This window comes from Bubalus kerabau, chromosome 1 (assembly GCF_029407905.1).
Source record: "Bubalus kerabau isolate K-KA32 ecotype Philippines breed swamp buffalo chromosome 1, PCC_UOA_SB_1v2, whole genome shotgun sequence".
NCBI lineage: Eukaryota > Metazoa > Chordata > Mammalia > Artiodactyla > Bovidae > Bubalus > Bubalus kerabau.
In genome coordinates, this window is record NC_073624.1 from 133,279,061 (window position 1) to 133,299,051 (window position 19,991).

At 36.4% G+C, this 19,991-nt stretch overlaps 1 protein-coding gene across 1 annotated transcript in view; it reads left to right on the forward strand.

Moving 5' to 3' along the window:
- RYR2 (ryanodine receptor 2) overlaps nt 1-19,991 on the forward strand; it is a 764,447-nt gene that overhangs the window by 260,273 nt on the left and 484,183 nt on the right. Inside the window, exons 7-9 of the mRNA XM_055589046.1 lie at nt 5,400-5,414; nt 15,682-15,756; nt 18,642-18,720. Of these exons, the coding sequence (XP_055445021.1) occupies nt 5,400-5,414; nt 15,682-15,756; nt 18,642-18,720 (169 nt within the window). The remainder of the gene's footprint in view (nt 1-5,399; nt 5,415-15,681; nt 15,757-18,641; nt 18,721-19,991) is intronic.

The window sequence follows — 19,991 nt, forward strand, 5'->3', positions numbered from 1 at the left end:
AACATTTTGAGACCTTTGCTGTCTTTTCAGTAGCCTTTCAGTTGTTTCCCAGTCATATGTCCACCTGCTTTTGTGTGTGTGTGTGATTCTTTGCTCTTTTTTCATTTATTTCAGCCCTTTATTTAAGGGAAGTTTTGTTTATTAAATTTACCATTTCCCTGATGATGACACCCTTGTGTGGATTTTGGAGAACTACTAATTCGATGTTATAACTCTGGAAATAATTTTAATTCTTCATCTGTTTCTTCATAACTAGCCTATTACTAATTTTGTTCAATCCTTTCCTTTTGCAATGTCTTCTCTTCTTTGCCTGTAGTTAAAGTTCTGATCCAAATTCTTATCTTGGAAATGGAAGCCTGTTTCTTTCTAAGAATGTGTGTTTCACCTTTTTGTGCTCCTTCCCCAAGATCAGCCATCCTAAGATGAGTCCCTCTCTCATCTTTTTATCCCTTCACTTATATTCCAGTATTTCTGTGCTGTATCCAAACCAGTATCTCTTAAACCAACCACTCAAGAAACTTTAATTCCTTTGGAAATAGAATGTGTAAATGAATAAAACCCCTTTTTACTATCATCTAGATGTATTCCCATTTTTCCTCCGTGCATTTGGTTGCTTTCTTGATCCTGCCTTGCTGTGTAGTTTTTCTCTCTCATTTTCATAATAATTTCTCATCTCAAAATTTATTCTTGGTATGTTTATTTGCAAATCTTTAAGTTAGTGGTTGCTTTCTAGTTATGAGAAAGTATTGGAGAAAACACTGAGCTGACAATCATGCTGCTTAGTTTTGCAAGTGAATCAATTTATAACTTATGTGTAGGTCTCAGTAAATTTTAGATCTGAGTTATTTCTTTCTTTGAAAACCCACAGAGGTCAAATCTTATGCACTTGCTCTAGGAATTTTGAAAGTCTGCTGTCATAGGTAGAATTTGTTCCCTTTTTCTGTCACTTGAAGAATAACAGAAAACAGTTCAACCCTCTGCCTACCAGCCTGCCTCAGGGTTCCTTCTGCTGTCTGCTTGGTTAAATTAAGAAGGGTTCCAGGACCTTTCTCATAGATACTCCACAGCTGTTTCAAGTCAATGCTTCACACTCAGCTTTCTTTATAGTCCAACTCTCACATCCATACATGACCACTGGAAAAACCATAGCCTTGACTAGACGGACCTTTGTTGGCAAAGTAATGTCTCTACTTTTTAATATAGTGTCTAGGTTTATCATAGCTTTTCTTCCAAGGAGCAAGTGTCTTTCAGTTTCATGGCTACAGTTACCATCTGCAGGGATTTTGGAGCCCCCAAAAATAAAGTCTGTCACTGTTTCCATTGTTTCCCCATCTATTTGCCATGAAGTGATGGGACTGGATGCCATGGTCTTTGTTTTTTGAATGTTGAGTTTTAAGCCAACTTTTTCATTCTCCTCTTTGATCTTCATCAAGAGGATCTTTAATTCCTCTTCACATTCTGCCATAAGGATGGAATCATCTACATGTCTGAGGTTATTGGTATTTCTCCCAGCAATCTTGATTCCAGCTTGTGCTTCATCCTGCCTGGCATTTCTATGTACTCTGCATAGAAGTTAAATAAGCTGGGTGACAATATACAGCCTTGACGTACTCCTTTCCCAGCATGGAACCAGTTCCATGTCCAGTTTTAACTGTTGTTTCATACAGATTTCTCTGTATGTTGCTGAATACAGAGTTTCATGAGGCAGGTAAGGTGGTCTGGTATTCCTGTCTTTTGAAGGATTTTCCGCAGTTTGTTGTGATCCACACAGTTGAAGGCTTTGGTGTAGTCAATAAAGCAGAAATATATGTTTTTCTGGAACTCTCTTGCTTTTTTGATGAGCCAACAGATGTTGGCAATTTGATCTCTAGTTCCTCTGCCTTTTCTAAAACCAGCTTGAACATCTGGAAGTTCACAGTTCATGTACTGTTGAAGCCTGCCTTGGAGAATTTTGAGCATTACTTTGCTAGTGTGTGACATGAGTGCAATTGTGCGACAGTTTGAACTTTCCTTGGCATTGACTTTCTTTGAGATTGAAATGAAAACTGACCTTTTCCACTCCTGTGACCACTGCTGAGTTTTCCAAAGTTGCTGGCATATTGAGTGCAGCACTTTCACAGCATCATTTTAAGGATTTGAAATAGCTCAACTCAATTCCTTCATCTCCACTAGCTTTGTTTGTAGTGATGCTTCCTAAGGCCCACTTAACTTTGCATTCCAGGATGTCTGGCTCTAGGTGAATGATCACACCATCATGGTTATCTGGGTTGTGAAGATCTTTTTTGTACAGTTCTTCTGAGTATTCTTGCCACCTCTTCTTAATATCTTCTGCTTCTGTTAGGTCCATACCATTTCTGTCCTTTATTGTTCCCATCTTTGCATGAAATGTTCCCTTGCTATCTCCAATTTTCTTGAAGAGATCTCTAGTCTTTCCCATTCTATTGATTTCATCTGTTTCTTTGCACTGATCACTGAGGAAGGCTTTCTTATCTCTCCTTGCTATTCTTTGGAACTCTGCATTCCAATGGGTATATCTTTCCTTTTCTCCTTGCCTTTAGCTTCTCTTCTTTTCTCAGCTATTTGTAAGCCCTCCTCAGAGAACCATTTGCCTTCTTGCTTTTCTTTTTCTTGGGGATGGTCTTGATCATTGCTTCCTCTGCAATGTCATGAACCTCCGTCCTTCAGGCTCTCCTTTATCAGATCTAATCCCTTGAATCTGTTTGTCACTTCCACTTTATATTCCTATGTTAATTTTGTTGCTAATCCCTTACCTGTGTAATTTTTAAGAAGACATCTCAGTAAAGGTTCTTTTAAAACTACTAAGAAAACTCCATTTATAGGGTATTAAGTTTTGTAATCAGTTATCATCTCACAAAACTAAAATAAGAGTTAAAAATAATCCAATGTTGAGGTGAAAGTCATAATTATGGTGGAAAAGCTTTGTACATCACTGTGTCTTTTTGTATCAGTAACAGATTGAATATAATTATGCATTCTCTTGAACTCTGATATTTGATTGCAATTTTTAGAATAAAGTATTGCTGTTTGATTTGTTTTTCCACTTGTACTCATTGGCATATGCTAAGAAAATCCCTTAGGGCTTTTAGATCTACTAGATCAAGTTTCATAAGCTTATAGATCAAAGGCTCCTGATTGTTTTTATCATCCATTAGACTCCCAGGGCAATGTCTGTTTGAGTTAAAATGTAAGAATTGCTATGTCTCTTTCTGGTTTTCATGTTAATGTAGCATAATGGGAAGAGGGAATATGTCCCCGTCTCTTGCTCACATTTGACACTTCATCTGACTTGTCCATTCTGGAGTAATCAAACTAAACCTGAGGAACTGAATTGCTGCCACTTGGAATTTTACCCTAAAGAACTAAAATTTCCCTCTTTGTGTTTCTCTGTGAATTGATTTTCATCCTCAAATTTCTTCTAAGACAGAAAGCACCATGCCTGGCCTCTGTCTTTATAGTCATCCATCTCCATATGTTGTCTAATATTTTATATCTTAAATAATTATACTTACTGCATGCATAAAAATGATAATTCTTTTCACCTAAATCAAAGCTATTTGTTTCAGTATTATCATTCATGAATTTTCTTTTTTTTTCTCCTATCATTTTCAACTTGTAAGGAATTTTTATTTTTATTCTTTTTCTGTTGCTTTTTTATCATACTTATGCCATTGACATTGAGATTAAAATAATATATTTGTCCTTTATATTTTACAGTGTTTTACTTTCTTTCTGCCCTGAATGATCCCTTTTGGATATCTCATAAAGAAATAAGCCAAATGAACCAATAGATGATTTGTACAAAAAGTTAATGTCAGTAATGCCAGAAATAACCTTTCATGTTCTTATCTTTTGAAAATAATGTGTGTCTGTTACATCTGTTCTTCTTTCTCTTTGTATGGTGGTTATTTCAGCTTTTGCTTATTTACAGGGCTCATTTTTATTTAATCATTTATACAGATTACTCTTCCCTGGCTTGCTCATGCTGCCTTCACACACAGCCAAAAATTATGACAAGCAGACTTCAAAAACTGAATTGACCACTTTTTTCTATTTGCTACAATTCTGAAGTAGTTCAACCTAAATAACTGACAAAAACAAGCTGGGACCATTTCTGAAAGAAATATCTCCAAAACTTAGATAAATTAAAAAAACCAAAAATCTCATGAAGAAAATATCTATTACAGACCATGTTCTGTAACTTGATTTTGCAGTTTTTCTTTGAATTAGGACTTAAAATGATTTTTTGTAATTCCTCAGTGATATTCTATATCACTGGTGATCATTTGTAGGCATGGGATTAGTCAGTTTCAACATGGAAAATAAGTTCCAGGATATTATTTGCCATGAATATTAACTACAAAAATGTAACTACACAGGCTGTGTTTTCTGAGATGAAAATGAAATGGTTCTTTACAATTTTTCCTTAAAATTATAATACTGAAAATGAAAGAATCAATCATGATAGAATTGCCATTTAGTCATATACATATTACCATGTCTGTATGTTTCAGGGAAGCAAGTGTGGTATTTAACATCTGTGTTAGAAAACTTTCCCTTGTTTTCTTTAAAACTAATGTGGATATGTGTGTGTTTTCCTCTGTAGGACTTCCATGCTCATGGCAACTAGATTGTGCCCTAACTTGTCAAATATAATATTTTTCCTTCTTCACGCTTTTTCATCTGTGTATCTCTCCCAGGAATAAGAAGTCAAAGAAACTTTATGAGTCTTAAGAAAAAGAAAGGAATATATGTACATGTTATATTTTGTAGATGAAAAAGGGGTGTTATAAATCATTAGCGGTGGCTGAGTCAAGAGAAAAAGAAAAATTGTGTGACTTTTTTCTTTGAAATTCACATATAATAATATGTAGTGCCTAAGGAATTGCTTTTGGTCATTTTTTGCATGAAATATGGGCAGCCCATCACAGCATATTAATTGATTGTCTATTGTACCTGTTTCTAATCCACTATTTTACTCAAGTAAAATAGCTGAGTTGCTGTTTATATTACTGCGTTTTTATGTAACAGATGAAAAAAAATCTAGACCATTTTCAGAGTATAATTTTAAGAGTATACCTTTTTTGAGATGCTTAGAAATGTTGTAAATTGAATCACGCATTAAAGTCAAACAGCATGTTTTCACGGAAAAAGAATGAACTAATCTAGAAACATATTAAAAGAGAGTTTTGCTTGCTACGGCTTTTCTCTAGCATGTAGTTGACATTGAGTTTTGTTGTGACAACACAGTGGATATTTTTTGTTTATTATTCACGTTACTCCACTTAACAACAATATAGTCTTTATAAATAGGAGGTTTTAAAATGTCTTTGAAATAATGTGTATTTAATATTTTCTCTTTTTTCCTTATGCCCCTACAGAAATTCATGATGAAGGTAAGACATTGGATCATCTACTGTATGTGTATTACTCTGTATGTTTTATGCTTGGTTAGTCACATTTGTTTAATTTTTAAATTTGTGGCTTTTTTCTTCAATCTTTCAAGTTTTAAAAAATTAAACCAAACTTTAGAACTTTAAATCTAAGTAAGTACATCCCACATTTAGATTTTTTAAAAATGACATTTTATATCTTTGGGTCACATTGTGACATATTAGGTCTTACTTAGCCAATGTCAGGAATTTCTTCCATTGAAGCAGTTATTTTTTCTACAGCTCTCCATTTAGAATGTTTACTGTGGGGGCCGGATAGACTGTTACATGTTTATGCACTCTTGCATGAATGTAATAGGAAATTCATACACTGGAAAATTACAAGAGACACCAAGAAACTCCTAGTGAATTACTTACTCCAGGAGAAGTGAAAATAATTCACTTATTTAAAATAAATTCACTTATTTAAAATAAATAAATTCTTATTTATTTATTTATGGCTGTGCGGAGTCTTTGTTGCTACATGAGCTTTCTCTAGTTGCAGCAAGTGGGACTACTCTCTAGCTGCAGTGCATGGAGTTCTCTTTGCAGTGGCTTCTGTTGTTGTAGAGCACAGGCTCTAGGGCACATGGATTTCAGTAATTGTGGCATGTGGGCTCAGTTACCGCTGGGCTCTATAGTACAGGCTCTTGAGCACAGACTCAGTAATTGTGGTGCATTGGCTAAGCTGCTCCGTGGCATGTGGGATCTTCACAGATCAAGGATGGCCCTGATATCTCCTGGACTAGCAGGCAGATTCTTTACCACTGAGCCACCAGGGGAGCCCCTCAGCTTCTTTTTATTCCTCTATCAAATTAGAAAACTGAAAACATTTTAAAAAGAGACAAACTAAAATTGTAGAGTAAAATCCGTGGTCATATCATTGAAAGACACATGTAGGGGAAAAGTGGAACAGCAGAATGTTGTTTGAGACAAAACATAGAAATGTTTTCATTTTTATATACCTACCACATTTTCCTAGAACTTTAACAAAATTTATTTTTTATCCTAAAAGCTGAGGAACAATGTATAGAGAAGTTGTGTTCAGGTAATGAAGGCTTCATGTATTTTGAGGTGTTAAAAGAATATCACTTCAAAAGATGGAAACTCTGAAAAGTATGAAATTAAAATTCTGAATGTAGGTTTAAATGGTTGCTTAGAAAAAAAGAAAGCAAAGTATCCGTGTCTGTCTGTGGAGTTACATTCTTATTTAACAAAACTGTGAAGAGGGGCATTGTACTGACACATGGATCTATTCATTAGCCTTAAGAATTTAACAGTTTCAATAGAATGACAGAGCACAGTCTTTATTTGAAGTCCCTGTCAACAAGGACCCAAAACATTTTCTAGAATTTCAAATAGTTCCATCTATTATTTTTCAGTAAAAAATATTATTACCTTGCAAAGGAAGACATGAACTGCTCAATGAAAATCACGAAACGAAGGATTTGGTTGGAAAATGTCATCAATAGTGGGAAACATGAATATGTTCTTTCTTTGCAAATATTAATGATAAATTTGGGTTTGGTTTTTTAAAAATTAGCAGTTTTGCTCACTAAATCTGCATTTATTGTACTCATTTTATTAATACCATCTCACCCCTATCCAAATCTCTTGTCAGTTTCATATCTACGCTTCCTTGGAGGATGGTGAATGGGATAGTTCCCTGAAGCATGTACCTCAAGTTCTTTCATGAGCAGATTCAAACAAAAATCAATGCCAATAGAAAAATGATGTCCATTTAGTTTAAACCAGGTGGCATACCTAAAATAATTTAGTTAGGCTGTGATTTCTTTTAATTGCAAGGTCTTTTAACCCAATGACTTATTTTTATACCTGCATTGAATCATCTAGAAAGGTTAGAATTTAACTGAGTGAAGGCATATGCGTTCAACTATAGTTAATTTAAGCCACTTACAAGGAAAAGGATGCTAAATTTTATTCAACTTTCACTTTTCAATCATGACTTGGCTTTGGGTTTCAGACCTGGACACACACTGTTAATAACTTCCTAGAACCAGCCAGATGCTTCCTTGTAACAGGAGCTATTTCTGCTGGTTGGCACTGAACAGTGATTAGTTAGTACAGTCCTGGTCCTGGTTCCTCTGCCTTTTCTAAATCCAGCTTGAAGATCTGGAAGTTCATGGTTCATGTACTGTTGAAGCCTGTCTTGGAGAATTTTGAGCATTACTTTGCTAGGGTGTGAGATGAGTGAGATTGTGTAGTAATTTGAGCACTCTTTGGCATTGTCTTTCTCTGGGATTGGAATGAAAACTGACCTTTTCCAGTCCTGTGGCCACTGCCGAGTTTTCCAAATTTGCTGACATATTGAGTGTAACACTTTCATAGCATCATCTTTTAGGATTTGAAATAGCTCAGCTTGAATTCCTTCACCTCCACTAGTTTTGTTCATAGTGATGCTTCCTAAGGCCCACTTCGCACTCCAGGATGTCTGGCTCTAGGTGAGTGATCACACCATCGTGGTTATCTGAGTCATGAAGATCTTTTTTGTATAGTTCTTCTGTGTATTCTTACCACCCCTTCTTAATATCTTTTGCTTCTGTTAGGTCCATACCATTTCTGTCCTTTATTGTGCCCATCTTTGCATGAAATGCTCCCTTGGTATCTCTAATTTTCTTGAAGAGATCTCTAGTGTTTCCCATTCTATTGTTTTCCTCTATCTCTTTGCCATTGATCACTGAGGAAGGCTTTCTTATCTCTCTCCTTGCTGTTCTTTGGAACTCTGCATTCAAATGGGATATCTTTTCTTTGCTCCTTTGCCTTTTGCTTCTCTTCATTGCATAGCATAGGTGTTTGTAAGTCCTCAGACAACCATTTTGCCTTTTTCATTTCTTGGGGATGGTCTTGATCACTGTCTCCTGTACAGTGTTACCAACCTCTGTCCATAGTTCTTCAGGCAGTCTGTCCATCAGATCTAATCCCTTGAATTTATTTGTCACTTCCAGTGTATATTCATAAGGGATTTGATTTAGGTCATACCTGAATGGTCTAGTGGTTTTCCTTGCTTTCTTCAATTTAAGTCTGAATTTGGCAATAAGGAGTTCATCATCTGAGCGACAGTCAGTTCCTGGTCTTGTTTTTGCTGACTGTATAGAGCTTCTTCATCTTTGGCTGCAAAGAGGAACCAGAGATTAAATTGCCAACATCTGTTGGATCATCATAAAAGCAAGAGAGGTCCAAATACATCTACTTCTGCTTTATTGACTATGCCAAAGCCTTTGACTGTGTTGATCACAACAAACTGTGGAAAGTTCTTCAAGAGATGGGAATACCAGACCACCTGATCTGCCTCCTGAGAAGGGAGGTCAAGAAGCAACAGTTAGAACTGGACATGGAATAACAGACTGGTTCCACATTGCGAAAGGAGTATGTCAAGACTGCATATTGTCACCCTGCTTATTTAACTTCTATGCAGACTACATCATGAGAAGTGCTGGATTGGATGAAGCTCAAACTGGAATCAAGATTGCTGGGAGAAATATCAATAACCTCAGATATGCAGATGATACCACCCTTATGGCAGAAGGAGAAGAAGAACTAAAGAGCCTCCTGATGAAAGTGAAAGAGGAGATTGAAGAAGTTGGCTTAAAACTCAACATTCATAAAATTATGATCCTGGCATCTGGTGCCATCACTTCATGGCAAATAGATGGGGAAATGATGGAAACAGTGACAGACTTTCTTTTTTGGGGGGCTCCAAAACTACTGCAGATGGTGACTGCAGCCATGAAATGAAAAGATGCTTGCTCCTTGGAAAGAAAGTTATGACCAACCTAGACAGCATATTAAAAGGCAGAGACATTTCCTTGCCAACAACGGTTCATCTAGTCAAAACTATGGTTCTTCTAGTAGTCATGTATGGATGTGAGAGTTGGACTATGAAGAGGGCTGAGTGCTGAAGAGTTGATGCTTTTAAACTGTGATGTTGGAGAAGACTCTTGAGAGTCCCTTGGACAACAAAGGGATCCAGCTAGTCCATCCTAAAGGAAATCAGTCCTCAATATTCGTTGGAAGGACTGATACTGAAGCTGAAACTCCAATACTTTAGTCACCTGATGTGAAGAAGTGACTCATTTGAAAATACCCTGATGCTGGGAAGGATTGAAGGTCAGAGGAGAAGGGAACGATAGAGGATGAGATGGTTGTTGGATAGCATCACTGACTCAATGGAAATGAGTTTAAGTAAACTCCGGGAGTTGGTGACAGACAGGGTAGCCTGGCGTGCTGCAGTCCATGGGTTGCAAAGAGTCAGACATGACTGAGCCACTGAAATGAACTGAACTGAATTGTCCTGGTCCTGATCTCTTCCCTCTGGAGACTTTTCATTAAGTCACATCACAAGCTGGCCATCTGATGCTAAGTGGCTGTCTTGACAGTGGTCAACTGGCTTTGTCAGGCATATTGATTTGCACCGAAGCCAGATTTCTCATTAATTATTACAATCATCCTGTGAATCTGTTATATGATTCATTATTGAAGATGGCAGGCATGTTTGCATAGTTTCTGCTGCTAGAGACCTGCAGGTGGACCAGATGCCAAGATCAGCGATTCTGTGCTGCTCCTGTCCAGTTAGTACTGTTCATGTTTGCATGAAACTTATCTTCAGGTGATGTATAGGCTTCCCCTTAGAGATACTTGTTTTTCTCCCTGAAACCACTCTTTGCCCAACTATTATTATTTGTGTTTGAAGCCAAAACTTAAAAGCTTCTCTGCTTTAATATCTGAGCACTATGAAAGTGCTCTAAGGCAGATTTTTTTTGTTGTTGTCTATTGTTTTAAACCTTGGTTGCATAGTTTAGGATTACCTAAGCAGTAAGCTTTTTTTAAGATTTCCTTGTGTTTCTTCTGAAATCGTGTTTTATAGCAGTCAAGAGATATGTAAAAGTTCTCCTGTAGAGTCTGATTTATTTATTTTTTTAAAAGACCTCTTGAATAACAAAAGCCTGGAATTGCAAGAAATGAGCTAAACTGATTAGCACAGCATTTTTGTCCAGAAAATATTATTAAAATGGGAAACCTCAAAATATATAGATGTTATATACTTAATAAGTTAAATTATTTTAAAACAGCAATTGCATTAGATATGTTAATAAGCAACTATATGATACAAATATATTTTAAAAATATGGAGTGGCTAACCTATACCTTCAGTTGGTAAAGAATCCACCTGCAATTCAGGACACCCCAGTTTGATTCCTGGGTCAGGAAGATCCACTAGAGAAGGGATAGGCTACCCAGTCCAGTATTCATGTGCTTCCTTAGTGGCTCAGATGGTAAAGAATCTACATTCAATGAGGGAGACCTGGGTTTGATCCCTGGGTTGGGAAGATCCCCTGGAGGAGGGCATGGCAACCCACTCCAGTATACTTAACTGGAGAATCCCCATGAACAGAGGATCCTGGCAGGCTACAGTTCCTTGGGGTCACAGAGACTTGGACATGACTGAGTCACTAAGCATAGCACTGTTTATACGTGCATATGAATATATGAAGTGCATAGCAAAGCTTTATAGAAAAAAGAGCAATCAATACTATTCTAATTAAATCTGAAGCCTTGTTCTTCATTTAGAAATACCTTGTTTTGGTCAAGAGGACAAGTCAAAGTACCTTGACTGTGTAGTGTCATTAAACTTCAACTGGATCTGTAGCTCTGGAACATATATATGATAGGAAAAGGTAAGGTCCTATCACGTAGTACAGATCAGACAAGGTAAATCAATTTTTCTTGGCCACAATAAATCAAAGTTATTATAGAAAATGAAAGTACTCTCTAAACAGTTCCTCATTCTTAGTAGGAATATAATTTTGCAAAGTCGATTTTTCCCTTTCTCATTCAGGGCATGAAGTTATTTTCATTTTTTGATAAAACACTTTTTCTGATAATTTTAATGCCTTTTAATATCAGTTTTTAAATGGTTTGGAAGTGTTTTAAGCCTAATCTATAAATAAAGTTATTTTAAGAAATTAAATGTAGCAAACCTAGAAGAAAAAGAAATAAAAGGAATCCAGATCAGAAAAGAAGTAAAGCTCTCATTGTTTGCAGATGACATAATACTGTACATAGAAAACCTTAAAGATAGTATAAGAAAATTACTAGAGCTAATCAGTGAATCTAGCAAAGTAGCAGGATACAAAATCAATACACAGAAATCACTTCCTTTTCTATATACTAACAATGGAAAAATCAGAAAGAGAAATTAAGAAATCAATCCCATTCACCATGTAACACAAAAATTTAATATCTAGGAATAAACTTACCTAAGGAGACAAAAGAACCATACAGAGAAAATTATAAGACACTGATGAAAGAAATCAAAGACAACATAAACAGATGGAGAGATATTCCATGTTCCTGGGTAGGAAGAATCAATGTTCTGAAAATGACTATACTATCAAACACAATCTACAGATTCAGTGCAATCCGTATCAAGTTACCAATGCATTTTTCACAGAACTAGAACAAAAAATTTCATAATTCATATGGAAACACAAAAGACCCTGAAAGCCAAAGCAGTCTTGAGAAAGAAAAATGGAGCTGGAGGACTCAACCTTCCTGATTTCAGATTATACTACAAAGCTATAGTCATCAAGACAGTATGGTACTGGCATAAAAACAGAAATATAGACCAATGGAACAAGATAGAAAGCCCAGGAATAAGCCCATGCACCTGTGGGTACCTTATTTTTGAAAAAGGAGGCAAGAATATACAAGGGAGCAAAGACAGCCTCTTCAATAAATGGTGCTGGGAAAACTGGACAGCTACCTGTAAAAGAATGAGATTAGAACACTTCTAACACCATACACAGAGATAAACTCAAAATGGTTAAAGACCTAAATGTAAGACCAGACACTATAAAACTCTTAGAGGAAAACATAGGCAGACCACTTGATGACGTAAATCAAAGGGAGATCCTCTATGACCCACCTCCTATAGTAGTGGAAATAAAAACAAAAGTAAACAAGTGGGACCTGATTAAACTTAAAAGCTTTTGCACAGCAAAGGAAACTCTAAGCAAGGTGAAAAGACAACCCTCAGAATGGGAGAAAATAATAACAAATGAAACAACTGACAAAGAATTAATTTCCAAAATATACAAGCAGTTCATACAACTCAATAGCAGGAAAGCAAACAACCCAATCAAAAAGTGGGAAAAAGACCTAAACAGACATTTCTCCAAAGAAGACATACAGATGGCTAACAAACACATGAAAAGATGTTCAACATTGCTCATTATTAGAGAAACGCAAATCAAAACCACAATGAGATATCACCTCACACCAGTCAGAGTGGCCCTCATCAAAAAGTCTACAAACAATAAATGCTGGAGAGGGTGTGGAGAAAAGGGAATGCTCTTGAACTGTTGGTGGGAATGTAAATTGATAACAGCCACTATGAAAGAGGGAGAAGGCAATGGCACCCCACTCCAGTACTGTTGCCCAGAAAATCCCATGGATGGAGGAGCCTGGTGGGCTGCAGTCCATGGGGTCGCACAGAGTCGGACACGACTGAGTGACTTCACTTTCACGCATTGGAGAAGGAAATGGCAACCCATTCCAGTGTTCTTGCCTGGAGAATCCCAGGGATGGAGGAGCCTGGTGGGCTGCCGTCTATGGGGTCGCACAGAGTCGGACACGACTGAAGCGACTTGGCAGCAGCAGCAACTATGATAGAGGGTATGGAGGGAGATTCCTTAGAAAACTAGGAATAAAACCACCATATGACCCAGCAATCCCACTCCGAGGCATATACCCTGAGGAAACCAACATTGAAAGAGACACATGTATCCCATTGTTCACTGCAGCACTTTTTACAGTAGCTGGAACATGGAAGCAACCTAGAAGTCCATCAATAGATGAATACATAAAGAAGTCTGGTACATATACACAATGGAGTATTACTCAGCCAAAGAAAGGAACACATTTGGGTCAGTTCTGATGAGGTGAATGAACACAGAACCTATTATACAGAGTGAAGTGAGTCCAAAAGAGAAAGATAAATATTGTATTCTAATGCACATATATGAAATGTAGGAAAATGGTTCTGAAGAATTTATTTACAGGGCAACAGTGGAGAAACAGACATAGAGAATAGACTTATGGACATGGGGAGAGGGGAGGAGAGGGTGAGATGTATGGAAAGAGTAAGATGGAAACTTACATTACCATATGTAAAAGAGATAGCCCAAGGGAATTTGCTGTATGGCTCAGGAAACTCAATCAGGGGTTCTGTTTCAACCTAGAGGGGTGGGGTGGGGAGGGAGATGAGATGGAAGTTCAAAAGGGCAGGGATATATGTATACCTATGGCTGGTTCATGTTGAAGTTTGACAGAAAACAACAAAATTCTTTAAAGCAATTATCTTTCAAGAAAAAAATAAATTTGAAGAAGAAATTAATTGAAATAATAGGAAGGAGATATATTTTTAGTACAAAAGGTATAATGATATTGAATATTAAAGTGCTTTCTTCTGTACTTCTTTTTTTTTAACTGCATTTTATTAAAGTGTTTCTTATACAGTTGCATTTTTATTTTGACATGTAGCTAGGGAAAAAAAAGATTATAAGATAAAAAAAATATTGAGAGTGATTTCCTCAGGAATTTAGGTGAGCTTTATTTTCATCTTTTTTACCTGAATTTTGGTTGTCTTTTTTTTTTTTTTCCTTTTAGCCATTTTCTTATTTTTATTTTTTTTTTAAATTTTATTTTATTTTTAAACTTTACAATATTGTATTGGTTTTGCCAAATATCAAAATGAATCCACTACAGGTATGTTTAAGTCAGTATCTTCATACTCATCCTTAAAGATCTCTTTTCCCTATAGAAACAGGTAAAAGCTCCTTAGTATAATGTTCTCTACTTCCCATGATCTTAACCTGATCTGTGACCCAGTCCTTCAATCAGGTTGTCTCTTCCTCTTTCTTAATACCCTGCGGTTGTTTTTTAAGGCACTTATCCGCACATGCCGCGGGTATTGTGTTAAGAGCAGCAAGAAAGCTCAGGGCAGGGAAAGCGTGTCTTTTTGGAGCACAAAGGGATTTGGGGGCAAGGTTAGAAAGGGCTGAATGTCCTTGATGCTTATGCTACTCAATGTTGTCCCCAAAACAATAGTACCTGCACCACTGGGAAATTTTTGAAATGCAGTGTCTCTGTATTTATCCCAGACCTACTGGAGCAGAATCTCAGGGACACGCCAAGGGTTCTGTGTTTTCACAAGCTCTCCAGCTGATTTTTAAGCATGCTAGAATTTGAGAAGCACTCTGCTATCTCATGTGGGTTTCCCTGGTAGTTCAGACGGTGAAGAATCTGCCTGTAACGCAGGTGACCTTGGTTTGATACCTGGGTTGGGAAGATACCCTGGAGAAGGGAATGGCTACTCATTCCAATATTCTTGCCTGGAGAATTCCATGGACAGAGGAGCCTGGCAGGCTGCAGTTGATGGGGGTCACAAAGTGTTGGACATGACTGAATGAGTGAGCACCCACCTTCTATTTCATAGAAAGGAATTTGGATTTTTTCTTAGAAACATTTGGAAGGTATGAAAGGTTTTTAGGCCTGAAGATTCATTTGATGATCTTTGTGTTTTAATCAGACTTAGTCATTGAAGAATGCTTATTTAGTCCTTACTATGTACCAGGCATTTTGCAAAGTACCTGAGATACCATGGTGTCCAAAGTACCATAGTCCCTATTCAACATGGACCAGAGTGTAATGGGAAATACAGACAATAAACAACTGGGAATCAGTAATTACAAATCATGATATTTTTGAACTCAAGTTCATTCTTCAAGAACTAATTAAACTGCTAGCTCTCCCCTCCCCCACCCCCAGCTACTCCCTTGGTAGCTTTGTCCCAATTTAAGGATTCTTTCCATAGCACTTTGCTCATCTGTGTGCATGCATGCTCAGTCATATCTGTCTCTTTGCAGCCCCATGGACTGTAGCCCACCAGACTCCTCTTTCCGTGGAATTTTCCAGGCAAGAATACTGGAGTGGATTGCCATTTCCTCCTCCAGGGAATCTTCCTGACCCAGAAATCAAACCCATTTCCCTTAAATCTCTCCTTCATTGGGAAGAGGATTCTCTGCTACATTTGCACTAGCTCTTATTTTGTTCCCATTAAACTTTTCATGAGGATAAGAGAGCATTTTATACACTTAGTTAAATTTACTCTTTTTTTTTTCTTTGTGGACTCTTTCTTTGCTCTATGCAGACTGCTCAAGGTGGTGGCCACCGAACACTCCTCTATGGTCATGCAATACTGCTGCGGCATTCCTACAGCGGCATGGTGAGTGCATGTGTAGACTTCGTCTCCCCTGTGGTCATGCTGATCTATTTGTGCATACAGGGCAAAGAAATATTTGGTAATCCCATTCCACTTATGGCTTTAATAAGCTTGAATTGTGTGTGTTTTTTAATATTTTTGAACACTGTTTATTTTCTCATTTATAATATGATGATTTGCTTAGAGGACCTTTAAGGTCCTTCAGTTCTATCATGTATGACTTCTGTCTTTGTATCTTATTTTGAAAGACTAGGTTTAGGAGGAGCGTTTCTTTTTTTCCCCCATATCAGCTCCTTCTTACACCCAATTATCCATTTATCTACTGGGTTCCTCTCAGATACAGTTTACTGATTATCGTTTATATATGTGTGTGTATATACTCTTATAGGTATAAAGTATTATAAAATATATAAGCATTCTCTTCTTTTGAAAGCTTTATTGAGTTGTGCAAACAATACATATTCATTCTGTAAGATTTGGAAATTACAGAAGAATGAAATCTTCATGATCACACCAATGACAGAAAATTCTTGGAAACTGTTTAAAAAATTTCAATATTTTCTTAACTTTTTTGAATAACTGATATCTTGTTACATAACTAAATTTTATACAGTTTTTTTTAACATATTGTCACAGTACAAGTACTATCTATGTTATTTAAATTTTTATCAGATTTATTTTAGTGACTACATGATAGTCCAGTACTTGGAAATATAAAATAATCACTACTTTCAAGAAGGAGATAATTCCCTAAATATGTAGACTCTTTTTGAGCAAAAACTTAAGCATAGTCTCTATAGCAATACCCCTCAAAACAGAAAAAAAATCATCAGTCTTCATCATCAGGAATACTGATGTGAAAAATCTGGTTAATGGAATTGAAAAGTATAGGAAGAGAAGTATAGGAAAAGAATAGATATGATTTTAATGATGACTTAATAGTATCATTACTATTAATGGCCTACATCACGTTAGTACATCAGATGAGAAAAATGTGATCATCTTAACAGGTACTGAAACAAGTTTTTAATAAAAGTACCAGTTCCTAATAAAAATTGATCATTGATGGTTATTTCCTCAATGATGAGGAAAATATTTATGTTAAATCAATGGCCAACCTCATAGTTAATTGTCAAACACTAAGTCCATTCTTGACAAAAAAAAAAAAAACAAACCCCAAGAATATGCTGTCTAACATTGTTCTGGAAATCTTGACTGACTTACTAAGATATGAAGTAAAATAAAGGAAAACACTTCAAGTGACTGGATACAAGACAAATGTATAAAAATAGCATTTTTGCATATAACACTGATACATTAAAACTTCATGGAAAGAATTTCACTTTCAGGAGCCATCAGAACACATAAACTAACAAATATGAGAGTCTGTTTTAAAATAACTACCCTCTCTATACATAGTAGATGGGAAAGAGCCTAAACTTGGTTGGTAGATCTGGGTTCAGGCTTACTTTCCTATATGCTATACTGCTTTGGGTACCTTGCTTAACCTCTCTAAGCCTGTAAATGCCTCTGAAAAGTTTACTCATTCAGTCAGTAAATATTAGTCAGCACCTCTTGTGTGCTAGATACTGTTCTGGGTGCTAGATATAGTAAGAAAGACTAGTCTTTGCCATATAAAATTTAATTAACTTTTAGTTGAATAATTATAGTCTCTACCTAGCAGTTGCAGTGAACATTTAAGGAGAGAGAATGTACATTAACAACTCCAGAGCCTGGTACTGTAATATTATTGAAAAATATCACAGAACACTTTAATAGGGATCACTCTACATTTTTTTTTCTGGGAAGTCAGTATTACAACATTGGAACTTTTCCTCAAATTAACATTGATATTTAATATGCCTAGATCTAAAGTCTGTAAACCTCAGAGACCACAATGTCTTGTGATTAGACTCCTACTCCTAACTAGCTAGGAATATGTTTGAGGACCTTTGAAGCATCTTTTCTATATCTTTGGGAGTCAGTGGTTTACCGTCAGGGAACAGATTCTCCTGGTTCATTGAATTTACACCCTCATGGCACCAAATTCCACTTGACTTCTATCCCCAATCCATTTATCACCTGCCTCCTTACACTCACAGACACCCACTGAGCTGGGTAGACCCTTTTCCGTTGTAGGGATTGTCTAGGTCTTGCATTACTTGTCCAGTGATTCTGGAAGTCTGGGCTGGCCTAATCCCCAGAGCTGTTCCTGAGTCCTGTCGGCATAGTTCCTGTTCTTTCAAGCACTACACTTGGTTGGGGTAGATGACAGTGTATCTTGAGCTCATACTAGATTCATCTCTGTGTTCTCAGTCTTGTAGCACTTAGTGTAGATTTTGAGGTTAGCATGGGAGTAGGGGAGTTGGGCAGAAAAATGATCCTAAACTTTATGTCCAAGAATATCCAGTTAGGAAAACTTGAGGCAGGGAAAGGAGTCAGAGATGATGGTGTTGGGCAGAGTTGCATTCTTCCTGGGTAAACACACATAGGTATACACCTGACAAAACCTCATTGCAGTGAAGCAATATGCTACATGCCACGATCAATTCTAGATGAATTTTAAAGAGTTTAAAATTTTGAAAATAAAACTAGAAGATAAAAGTGAATAGTGTTCAAATTTCTGCTTGAAATAAAGATTTCTGACAGATCAGGTTGTTCTTTTGCGTATGATCATGAATATCACATAAAGTGAGAGATGTAGAGACATATCCCCAGTTACTCATCTTGTTTTGTCTACAGGACATATTTCTGCAATATTTTCTGAGTGGGAAAAAAACCCCACATTTCCTCTAGAACATTGCTCCCAGTGAATGCTAAGTGTTCAGAATTAGACTTGGAAAGAACGGGATATGTTTAGTGACGACTACTGATTCTGTGTCTTTTAGTATCTGTGCTGCCTGTCCACCTCTCGGTCTTCAACTGATAAGCTGGCTTTTGATGTTGGCTTGCAAGAGGATACAACAGGTGAGCACCTTGTTCTACGATGAAGCTGTGTTCAGAAGAGAATGGCAGGAACTGGATTGGGAGACATCATGAGACCCGATGGAAGATATATTGGCTGGATATTCTTAGGAACGGTTTCAGGATGAAACCAGTGACTAACTATGGGAAGGTTTTATTAGAAGGAGGAAATGTGCACTGTTTCTGTTGGAAGGTCATCCCAACATAATTAGCTTGATTTGCAAACTAGACTTTAAACTTTATTCTTTTGATGGACTTGGGTAGGAAAACAGTACTTACAACATGCTCTGCTGTCTGATAACCATATTAACATGCACTGATTAGTTTGTAAAGTATTATTGCATATTTCTTTCTTTTATATTTCATCTTAAAAACAGTTTTAAGTGTGCAAATACAACATAATCAGTGTCAACATTCAACCAAAAAGACAGAAAATGAAAAGGGTCATCAAACTATATATATATATTTATGTATTTATTTACATATATTAGTATATTAATCCTTTTGAAGACTCAAAATAGGAGAGTATAGATTTTATTGTGTTTTTCTTCTCAATGCTCTGAAGACTTTACACTATATCCACCTCTGTATGATTTGATTCTTTTATTTTTTACAATGAGCATATCTGCCTTTGGAATTAAAGATTAAGGACCAAGTAGAAAATGGAATGGAAGGAAATAGATCAACTTGTATCAGGTTGTTGCTTTTATAGGTGACATGAAACTCACATCTGCCCTCCTTTTTGAAATACTTTCCCATACTCTAAAAATGTGACCAATAACAAATGGATAAAATAAAGTTCTATTTACCAACCTAATTAACTTTTTAATAGACAAACACATCACCTTATACAGGGAATTCTGAGAATCCCAGGCACCAAAAAGATAAATATATTCCTCTCATTTTTATATAATTCTATATATTCTCAGCCATTCCTCTGTGTTTTGGCTAGATTTTTTTGTGTGTTTTTTTTTTTTTTTTAGTTTTTTCACCGTAATTTACTTCTGCACATAGTTATGTGGAAAAAGGTCTTCAGTTCTCTCTCTCAAAACAAGTAAAACCATGTGCATGATCTATAACTTGTTTTCATTCATTGATACTATTATATAATAGTGAAACTCACCAAACAAGGCCATCTTCGTCTCTGTGCCCTAATTCCTTTATGCTACTTTATTTTCCCTGTAACTCTGTACTAATTGTGAATTACCAAACTATTTACTATATTTATTGTTTGTTGTGTGCCTGCCTCAATCAGAATGAAACTCATAAGGCAG